Source organism: Paramacrobiotus metropolitanus, unplaced genomic scaffold, assembly GCF_019649055.1.
Source record: "Paramacrobiotus metropolitanus isolate TYO unplaced genomic scaffold, Prichtersi_v1.0 Parri_scaffold0000122, whole genome shotgun sequence".
In the NCBI taxonomy this organism is placed as follows: Eukaryota; Metazoa; Tardigrada; class Eutardigrada; order Parachela; family Macrobiotidae; genus Paramacrobiotus; species Paramacrobiotus metropolitanus.
In genome coordinates, this window is record NW_026570342.1 from 380,316 (window position 1) to 391,311 (window position 10,996).

General features: G+C 45.4%; 2 protein-coding genes across 2 annotated transcripts; both read left to right on the forward strand.

The window, feature by feature from the left end:
* Positions 1-2: 2 nt before the first annotated feature.
* LOC129598446 (uncharacterized) lies at positions 3-2,506 on the forward strand. The gene is made up of 4 exons (XM_055496349.1): positions 3-218; positions 275-354; positions 414-624; positions 2,188-2,506. The coding sequence occupies exons 1-4, from the start codon at positions 34-36 to the stop codon at positions 2,504-2,506; spliced, it is 795 nt and encodes a 264-aa protein (XP_055352324.1). The 5' UTR covers positions 3-33.
* A 35-nt stretch (positions 2,507-2,541) lies between these two features.
* On the forward strand, positions 2,542-3,283 carry LOC129598447 (uncharacterized). The gene is made up of 3 exons (XM_055496350.1): positions 2,542-2,871; positions 2,957-3,123; positions 3,274-3,283. Exons 1-3 carry the CDS (start codon positions 2,542-2,544, stop codon positions 3,281-3,283), a joined length of 507 nt encoding a protein of 168 aa, XP_055352325.1.
* Positions 3,284-10,996: the final 7,713 nt, after the last annotated feature.

Below are 10,996 nucleotides of genomic sequence, written 5' to 3' on the forward strand. Positions count from 1 at the left end.
ATTTGTACTTGCAGCTTCTGGGGTCGCCTGGGTATGCAGGACAACAAGCCGAACACCAAGTACCTAACTTGCCCGCAGGAGTTTTACAAAATGCTTCTTTCTGGTGAATTCCACATCCACTCGTGGGATATGTTCAGCGAGGATGTTCTGCAAGTTGCGTACACCAGGGAAAAGTTATTTATTGACCAGAACCCTCATACGAACGTTGTCTTAGCTGCGTAAGCAATTGCTTCTTGAAGGATCGGTGTTTTTGCTGATAATACCTTTTTGATAGGTTTACGACATGCTGGGCCCGGCTCCATTTATACGGCTATATGGAGCAAGTCCAGGATACACTGCTCTACTTCGATACCGGTAATTAACTGCTTGAAAAACTTTAGATAGTGTGTGAGACTAAGAACCTTACTTTACAGATTCTATCATTTTCGTGGAGAAGCCGGGAGCAATCGTTCCTCCAACTGGCAAGTTTTTGGGAGACCTAACGGACGAATTGCAGCCCGATCAGTTTATCACCCAGTTTGTCAGTCTCGGTCCCAAGACGTATTCCTACAAGACTAATGATGGGAAAAGTGTCGCCAAGGTCAAAGGTTTTACGCTGAACGGACAGACGAGCGAGAGCATTACGTTTGAATCGATGGTTGATGTTTTGCATAAGAAAACTGATTTTCTGGTAGCTGAATATCCTGAATCGATTCAGCGTGTCAAAAAATCTATGGTATTGCGCCAAGTTGATTTGTCTAAACGTTTAAGCTTAACATACGATAAAAGGCGAATTGTTGGTAACTGTTACAATACTCTACCGTATGGTTACGTGTTGCAGTGATACCTTATAACATTAAAGCATACGGCAAACAGACGCGTGATTTTCAGTTTATTGGCAAACTTAGTACTAAATCAATCATGGCCCATGTCATATCGGCTTCTGTTTTAGCTCCCAAAAAATTACAGCGACCACTAGCAAACAAAATTGCAGTACATTCTGGTAACTTTATGCGCAGGCCAAGAAACCTGTCGGCACAGTATGGAACATTTAAAAGTTTACTGACACTGTCTAAATCAAACCGCTGGCCGAAATCATGAGTGCCTACAATGTTTACAATTCGATATTCAGTCGCAAAACATTCGTAGCCAATATTACGTAGTAGTCGTATGAAATACTCCAAAGAGAACGCGCTTCCAAGTTTTCCCTCCATTGACCGTCACTTTACCGTTAACGTACAGCTGACAGTGGCCCTTCGGCAGCGTGATCCGGCCGCAGTACGCAAACCGGAAAAAGGAGCGTGGTGTATATTGTGCCAAGGGCAACCGTTTTTCAATCTCGCTGAGGTTTAGGTGACAGTTCAACTTTGCTGTGGCGACAACATTGGTAGTCCGCACCATTCTTATACAACCATAATCCTGGAAACAACCGCCCTTGCGTTGCGTTGTCTGGTCTGGATGCAGTCAATTTACGAAATGGCGGGCAATGGTATTCTTCCAAGTTGATCACTTCTGGCAGAAACTGTTCTAGCAGGCGGCACTTTTCAAGCCCTTTCGCATAAAATGTGACGTCAGCTGGTCGCCCGACTTTAGTAAAATATCTTCAAAGGCCAGTGCTGTTTGATTGTGGCGATAATCCCCGTAGGTATGCCAAACCAGACCGTGGAGTGACGAGCTTGCCTTTCCAAATCACCCGCGCATTTGGCAGCAGTGCGTGGTAATGTAAATGTACTGGCCGACCTCGGCTTTTTCCAAACAGAAAAGACAACTGCTTGAGGTATTTTTGTTTGTCAATTACAAACCAATCAGCGTCTACAACACACCTTACAGCCATTTTACTATTTTTGGCTGAACCAACTGAACCGTACTCTATAGCGCCGCCTCCTTTTGTACTGAAACGGTTCAAAATAATATTTTTGCAAGGGAAAGCTGGCCCAAGTACAAAAAACGTACGTATTTGCTCGTACGCCTCAAGTTTACCTTCAACTTGCAAGGCAAAAGTGCTACTGTTTTGTCTTGCATTATGCTTTTTCAAATTTTGTATATGAAGGCAGATGTCAGGCAACGCATAAAACCCTCGATCAGTTCCAGATATCAGACAATTTTAGTTTGCAACAGTTTTTTGTTTGACCTTTACTTTATTCGAACGCTGTAGTACTTCTTACTCCATTTGCCATGGAATTTATCCCTGATTTCATTTCCTCGCAGCGCCGCGTCGCCTAAGCCTTCCACCAGCAACATTGCCCGCGAGATTCCAGCCACGCCTCTCAAAACCCGCACCTTTGCCAAGCGACGCGCACCGGAGATGGACGATATCAAGCTGAACCTTGCCAAGAAGTTCAAGGAGCAAGATGACACCAAGCATCCGCGGCATGCCTTTTCTCATGAAGGATCCAACGTGTACAAGATTGGGTTCGAGAAGTACGTCTACGCCCGCTTCCAAGATGGGGTTTCTGCCATCGTCATCGGGGAGGAAAGCAAAGCGACGACACCTACCGCCGCACCTTGGAGAAGTCCATCACCGTAAAGAAGCCTGGTTTCTTGCGCCTGTGTGCCTTGATGATGAGTGGTAAAGCGGACCTGGACAAGAATTCTCAGAACTGTGGCACCGACGGTAAGCTGACGCCTCTGTATGCGCTGGAGAGTGGACTGTATTTTGGCTGGGGACGTTACAACCGTGTCAACACGGCCACCGTAAGACGTTACACCTTCGGTCAGAACGGAGACCTGATTCCCACGAAAGCTGGCGTGACCTTTGGACTGAAGACGTACGACGGTCTCAAAGAACTGGTTATGGATATGACGCTGCTGAAAGAACTCCTGGGAGTGGATGAAGCCAACAATGTTCCAAAGACCTTGAAATCCGCTCTGGCTTATGACAAGCTCAAAGAGGTGAGCATTCCGTTTATTTGTGTAATTTTATGCTGATCTCTGTTTCTGAAAGACTTGTGCGGTAATCAGTTTGTTTTGATTATAGGAAGTGGCTGAAGAGTTCACTGAACTCATCCACCAAATGCGCGGTCGCAATGGAAAAGTCAGCTGTGGGAGTGCCAGCGATGACGAGTGGGCAGCGGCTGAAAAGGCTATTGTGGAGTCGCGCTATGTGGAGGCTGTTCTGTTGGAAGCTGACCAAGTGGATCTTGGGCAAGTTGTTGGACTGGACGTTAAGGGTATTTGGAACTTAATGCTCTGGAGTTTCGTGCTATGTTCGCTAAGCTTATTTAAGTAGCGTCAATAACGAGCTGTATTTGTTTTGGATTATTCCGTGTTTCATTTACGAACTGCACATTACAGGCAGCAGTAGAATGGTTTTTTTCATTTTAATTCCGATATTCGTTTACATATTTGACGGATGAATGAACCGTCAATTATCTTTGTATTGATGTCAAAATAAGAATTCACATACTGGCAGACCATCTTGTCGTTGCTTGCTCGATTCTCAGTAAACAAGTGCACAATATTAGTATAAGTTTCGCCACTAACACGACGAAGTATAAAAAACAAGCAGTATTGGCCAGACTGTAGTGTATTCTGATTGCAGTTGTTCGGCTTGCTCTACGATCCGATTAGATGAACATAAATCAGCAAAATTCTTAGTATATGAACCCAGTTTCCTCCCAAACGAATCAAACACTTCCAAAACTCCATCTTTTCTTGGTAAACAGCAATCCAGTGCGATCCATCTTGGTCCGCTGGGTCAATGTTAATCACTGCCGCTCCAGGATATGGCAGTAGCGCAGGGGCACTTTATCGCTGGCAAACACTCCGCGTAGTGCAGCATTTGTAGCCGGGTTTGATTGGAGAGCGCTGAGGATTTGGTCGGTGTTCATGTCGAAAAGTCCGCAATCAGTTGCCGATGCTGATTGATCTCAATGATGCTGTCGTAGACTAACATAGCCACCATCATTACGGTCTTTTCCAGCGGTTTGTCAAAATTAACCGAAACGCTTAAATTGCCCTGCTTCACCAAAGTCAGCGGTCCTCTTCCAGTATGTCCAGGCGTTAAATCGAACCCGAACAGCGTGTATCCGCCGTTGTAAGCGGTTCGATTAATATGGAGGCTGTTGTGCGCATGAGTGCGATATCCCAATGTCCAGCAACCCATCATAACATTCCAATGACAGCGAACGTCCAAAATCGGCAGTATAGGGTTTTGTTGGATAGCTTTGACCGTCCACCTCCACGCTGATCTGATTGATATTAAAATGTTGAAAGTTGAAAGGATTACTCTTGAAACTGCCGTGGAAATCATCGCTTTCCAAAACCCAATGAAAATAACTTTGGGAATCTGTCCGATTTGCAAGTTGCTTACTACAGTGCTTTGAGTTTTCTGGGGAATATCAGAAACACGCATCACTACGCGTTCAATGTGGTATTTCACGGTCTTCTTCAGCATTTCTGACGCTACAGCTGTCATGAAATCTGGTGCTGGAATGTATCGACGGACAGATAGTCGTGCGTTCCGGATAAACGGTTTGAACTGCTTTGTTGCGTCAGCATCCCACACTCGCAAACAGAATTCAGGTCGGCTCATCACCAGTCGGATGTTGATTGGTACGCCGGTACAGAGCGGTTTACTTTGATCGAACAGATCAGCGAACAATTTGCCTGATAGTTGTACGTAGTTGCTTCCGCTGAACAAGGCTTTGCGGCTTTTTTCACCGTTGTTTTCTTTTCGTCGTTCATTTTAGTTGAGGTGTCGGCGTAATATCCTGCTGATGTCAACTGTGATCTCTGGGCATCCACGCCATAGGATAGCAATGATTCCAGGTATGCTCGATAAGGATAAAACGTTGCCGCATCCGAGATGAGACGATTCGCCACGGTGACATGGCACGAAGAGAACAATGAATGCAGAAAGTTGTTAACTGGAGCCACCCGTCGGTGTTGGTAATTAGATCCCAATCGGCTGCTCCTTCTTAACCTTTATACCGACCTCGAGTTCCAGCATCATATCACCCAGGCTGAGCAGACCAGCGGTACTGGGAGGAATGTAGAAGTTTATGTCACCAGCCGAACCGTTGTCTGTCAGGATCGTTGTTGGATTAAGTTTCTCATGCTCGGTACGCCATCGATCAGTCAAGGTCGCCGGTAAAGCAAACAGCTGGTTGTCCAACTGCATCGCTGGTTCGGAATTTTCCATCATCAGCAGAGCCATGTTCAAAAGTAGTCAGGAATGTTGGCTGGTGGAATACGTTTAATGCGATGGCGACTACGAACTGTGCGACGTTTCTTACGAATACCACTTCCTTCTTGAGGTGCTAAACGCTTAGTAATAGCTTTTTGGCTTGAGCCGTGACGTCTTTAATGGCCCCGCTAGCCGCTTCTTGCAGGTGCGGCGCTGCCGCTTCCAAAGCCGCTTTAGCATGGGGTGCTGCTCGACGAATAATTGGTTTGGCAAATGCGGAAATCTTTGCAAACAAATTCTTTAGAATCTGCGGGAACCTGGAACCATTCTGCAGCGTGCCGCGGTAACGAATGAGCGCACTTCCTCCGGTTTGGCTGACAAACACTTCTTCGTAGCGTCGCGGATCAGGAACGTACTGAACGAAAGGCATTTTCAGTACAGGCGTTGTGGTCGAAAGTGTAGTTTCACCAGAGACTTTCCGTTTGGAACTTGGCTTCGGCTCCGAGGTCGTTGGCAATAATCAGATTTATGGTTTCAAAATGTTGACGAAGAACAGGAACATAATGAGGAATGTCAAAACGTGCTTCCACGGTCTGATTAACTTCGCCTCTAATAGGTACGGCACGCAAAACTGCGCCGCTGTGTCACCGATCAAACTGTAGTCGGCCACGTCGCTGTACACAAATAGGACCTGACTGCCCAGCAATGTGGTTTACAGGCCGGTCGGAAATGAACGTAGTTACTTTTGGTGCTGGCGCCTTGTCCCAGAATGCTAAGTATTTTGCTCTTGCCTGACCTTGTGCGGTATCAGTTGTTTCAACAGGAACATTAGGTTCAAACTGGCTTTGATCGAAACCCAGAATCTTTTGCAACGTTGAAGATTCGGGCGGAAAGTATACGATACTCGGTCATTCCCAATACTCAGCTTGACTTTATGGTTGGTTGGCGTAAAACTGCACTTCAAACATTTTATTGTTTGGCAGTGCACTCTTGTCGTCAATCACTTTTCCATCCAACAGATAGGTCTTAATGACGGGAGCCAGAGAGTTTATGGTTTGAAGAAGCAACTCAGCGTTCTTGTAATTACCCGGAGGTACAACAATGCTTTTCTGGGCACTGACATATCTTGGAGTTTGGATAAACTCCCCGTCTTTTCTCAAATAAAATTCTCGCACAACATCCACTTGGATTTTCTGCTCAACTGGCAGAGTGTAAAAAGAGTTCAGGTACTGTAACTCCACCAATGCCATCTCCCATTTGCCTTTCAATGTAATAGGATGCTTTAGCTTGGTAGTCCAATTGACGGGGTGTTGGCGGGATCGGTAGCCACATCGCTGGGTAGAGTTAGGTAGAACGGCGCACCTTCATACATTTTTCATCGATCCACTGATCGTGTTCGGGTCCGTAACCTAACCAACGGACTAACACCTTCTTTCCGCGACGCTTTACAATAAAGTCCACAGTGTGCTCTTTGTCAGGCACGTTGCGCACGAGAGATAATTCTGGTTCGTAAAATTTTCCGTCAATGGTATTGTCCTGATAGTCTTTCAAAACGTAGACCGGTACAGGATGAGGAATGACTTGTTGAATGAAGAAGATCTCCTCCTTAAATCGGTAGGTGTATCCTTTTTCCACTTTTCCTTTTCGAATCGAAATTCGCACGGCATCGTTCACCTTGTACCGAGGTCTTTTCACTGTTAGCGCTGGATATAACTTGTTATAGACAAGCAGAGAATTCTCTGCTTGACGTCGATGGGTCGCATTCCATGAGCGCTGTGTGGTGAGTGATTATATGAGTGCACCATATCAGATAACTTGTCAATGTAGCGGGTGCTGACGCGGTAGCGAAACAATCGGAACATGCGGGATTTAATTGTACGTATTACTCTTTCCGCCATGGCACACTTTACGTCTTCGTTCTGGGAGGTAAAGAACTGTACGTCGTGGTCTTTCAGAAATGCGCGAACAGTTGTGTTCAGCATTTCCGTGCCCTTGTCGTACTGCAGCTTTTCAGGAAATCCTAGTTGTTCGAAAAGGCTTTCTGAAGGGCATCACGTGTTTCTTTTCCGGTTTTGGCCTTCAAGGCTTGGATGCTCAGCATTTTGGAAAAGCAATCAATGACAAAGAGCAAGTATTTTATCCCATCGTTCTCTTTGGAATATTTCGACAAGTCTGCCAAATCAGCTTGGTACTGCTGCCGCAGATTGGTAACTATCACTGGATTTCGTGGAAACCGTTTCCGACTTTCTTTGGTGACAGTGTATGCATCGATCTCTTCCAGTATCTCCTGGGCTCTCCGTTTGTTGGTCCTGGTTTTTAATGTTCTCGGAATCGCCTCGACGCCTCCAAAACTTCCGGGATGACGAGGGTCGAGGTATTTTCTCATTAGACGATCCATCGTTGCAGCAATTAGAAACACAGTTAATTTTGAAGAAGCGGCACAACCTAATAACCGACGGCAAAAATCCGGCACATTATGATAAAGTAATCCAGTTAATTTTGCGTTTCATCCCGTTCCCTGTTTGCTTTCTGCCAGACCGCAACCGTTCAACTGGAATAGGTATTTCCTCAGATTTTTCTTTGGGACGACTAGGGCGCGGCTTCTTTGGTGGCGATGGTGGTACTGGAGGCACGTATTTGGGCGGCTCTACGGGGTTTTCATCCGGCATAGCTTTTGGTTTTAAAGCAAGAAAACGTTCCAGAATACTGGAAAGCTGGCTCGCTTTCTCGTATTCACTTATATCCTTTCGCTGCAAAGTTTGCGCAATTAAATTGTCCAACGAAACAACGGCTTTTGCTTCGGGAGGCTCCTGTTGACTTGGATCTTTTCGTGAAGTTTTTCTTCCATGACGCGGCGAGGAACAATAAAGTATTCATCCATTACCAATCAACGATGTCAAGACGCCAGCAATAACAGGTAAAATTGCACCCAAGAATCCTCCTTGCTGAAGAATGCGCTTCTTAGCTTTCATGGATACCGTCGCAATGCAAGCAGCTTTAATGCTTTGCGATGACGTTTGCACTTGTCCAATTCAGTCGGCGATAGGCTGACGGTGTTTTGATTATGTTCACAGCGATTTCTTCTATGGCCTTTAGTTGCGGTTTGTTGGCAAATCCCATCAAGACGCGGCGTTGTTTTGGTTTGAGGCCTTTCAAAGTAATCACAAAAGGGCGAGGGCTTTGACTCGTTCCGACATGGTTGGGGATATCGTTGCAATTAGCTTTAACATAAATTCGCGCCGATTGTTCGGGAAGTGCGTGTGATCTCACCCTTAAATAGTCCGGGCACGTTGATCTCATATCAATAATGAGCGGTTCAAAAGGCACAGAAGTGACTTTGCGGTACGCGTCTGGCAGCTGACTGAGTCCGGTTTGCCGAGCAAGTAGGTTGATCTGATTAACGTCACGCACGCTCTTAAACAAAACAAGGTACTGAGAGTTCAACGTAATATCCTCATTGACTTTCCCTGTTTGTACAGGTTTTGAAGCAATAACACAACGGAAACCTTCTTATGATGGATGCCGCGCGTAAATAAATTTGAGCAGCGCACGTCTTTGCATATGTCGCTAGCCAAGTCATCGATTATTAAAAGTGTTTGTTGATTAGTGTCGAAAAATTAGGAGACTCCAGAACTGTTTCAATGCCCTTAATGAATTCAACAGACGCTTGTAGATCATCAAAACATTTTGCCATTCACCATAGCAGTAAACTATTCGATGCGGAGGTGGACTAATCAACAGCTCTCGGTCTTTAATTAAAGATAACACGAACTGCGTTTTGCCCGACATGGTTGGCCCACATACACACATACCAAACGGCGCTTGAAGCGCGGAAGTTCTTTAACACAATACATGGTGGTGGAAAACTTATGTCAAAAGCTACAAACCCGCTTTAATACAAACAGCACAAGCTTTTACACTCAGGCTTTAGAGTACGGTGAACTTCTTCGGGATCGTCGCCTTTTTCCAGCTGCTTACTATCAGTCCGCAGTAAACACACCCAGCCGTGTCCCTCCGTTCCATTGAAATCCTGCTGCAGCCAGTCGCACTGGGTGGACAATATGGATTTCCACTCTGTTGGATATGAAGACAAGCGCTCTTCCGGTGTCTTCATAACTTTAGGGGTCGTAAAGCGTCGTCGTCGCAACAGAAACATATATTACCATTGCTGGGTCCTTCCCGGTCCCACAGATCCCGAACGCGGTAGCTTGATGCGTAAGCGCTTTCCTGAGCTGGCGGATCTGGTCGATAGCATCCAAACCGATTCGACTCACAATGACTGGACACCGAGGGCGGTAGCGAGCATGGTGCACATCTACGTTTTCGTACGGCAGTAAATCCTCAATCCAAGTCCGCACTGATAGCAGTGTATAAGGTTCGACCACGTATAGGAGAATCCAGATGCAGCCATCTCTTCTTTCGTTTGAGTGGTGAACTGCCATTGCTTGACATGGTTGAAGCTGTTAAGGCGGGCTAGATAATGCGCCATCCGTTTGTTGTACGGAGCCATTTAATCTACGAAACACACGAAAACATCAATTTTGTTAGAGCTTATGTCTTATGGGCAGGCGATACGTGTACTGTTAAAAAAAAAAACAACGAATTTACCTCAGTAATCCTGCCAGTACTTATTTACGTCTCGAAATTTCTGCGCAAAAGCCGGTCGCAGTGCTTGCAAGTAGCGACAGTCAGGGTTATACGTAGCGTGAGCCGCCCAAAAGTCGGTATCACTATCACAGTGTGTCAGTTGATGACCACAACAAAAACACTCAGCGAGAAAGTAACCTTCCGAAGGAACAAAAATGTATCCACATTCGGCTAAACGACGTGGAGTTCGAATACGTAAAGTAAACTTTTCAGCAGGAACGTTTGTACGCGACTTTCCACGGAACTATAAGCAGATGTGCCAAATGATTCCATTGCAAAAGTATCAAGAAACAATACTGCAAATTTTAGCGCTGAGCACTCAGGCTTTAAGTCAGCTTTCAGTTGCATTTTGCTTTTTTCTGTTTTTGCAATCATTTAAGGCCACGCCTGTAATCACGACAGTTACAGATTTTTGCAAATGCAGTGAAAGTCGAAATGTCTAATCTCCAAGTTATGCTACCCGACCTTAACCGTCGCGAGCGGCGATGGGAAAAGGTCACGGTGGCAGTTTTTATTTTCTGTTATTCGCACTATTTACGTTCTTTGTTCTACTAGACGCGTTTGAAAGGTCCTGCAAACCGATCACTGGAACAGTACTGTTCGGAATCTCACGTCGTGACGAGCTAGCAAAGGTTAGTTGACAAAGCGCTTTGTATGTAAGGTTGAGTGGTGGCTACTGATCGACTCGCTGTTCTTTAGAAAAATATGCCCGTGGATCAACCGCCAACAGCACAGTCTCATACCATGAGAATAAATGTATAACCTTCTTACGAAGACGTTTCCAATGTGCCTGTTCTAGTAGCCGAGATATACTGCATGCATAGAATGTTCATTGTTACCGGGTGTCCCCGGGGTGAAATAAAAAAAAGGAAAACTTGCAATTGCGCCGAATTACGATTGAACAACTAAAACTTAAGTTCATCAAAAACTGATTCGTCACTTCTGTTTCAAATCAGACAGCTGTGTCATACAATGCTAACAAATCCAAATGATCATACAAGCACGAGTAGAAACATCCCGTCGGCAGCTCTTGTAAAGACGTTTCTCCACGTTTCGCTTCAGGTCTCTGCCCAGAAGTCCGGCTTAAAACGCTGAATTTCGTCGTTGATGTTGTCGAGATAGATGCTCCAAATGCGTTTGGCAGCTCTTCAAAAACACATTTGACTGACTTGCAATTGCGCCGAATTACGATTGAACAACTAAAACTTAAGTTCATCAAAAAACTGATTCGTCACTTTCTGT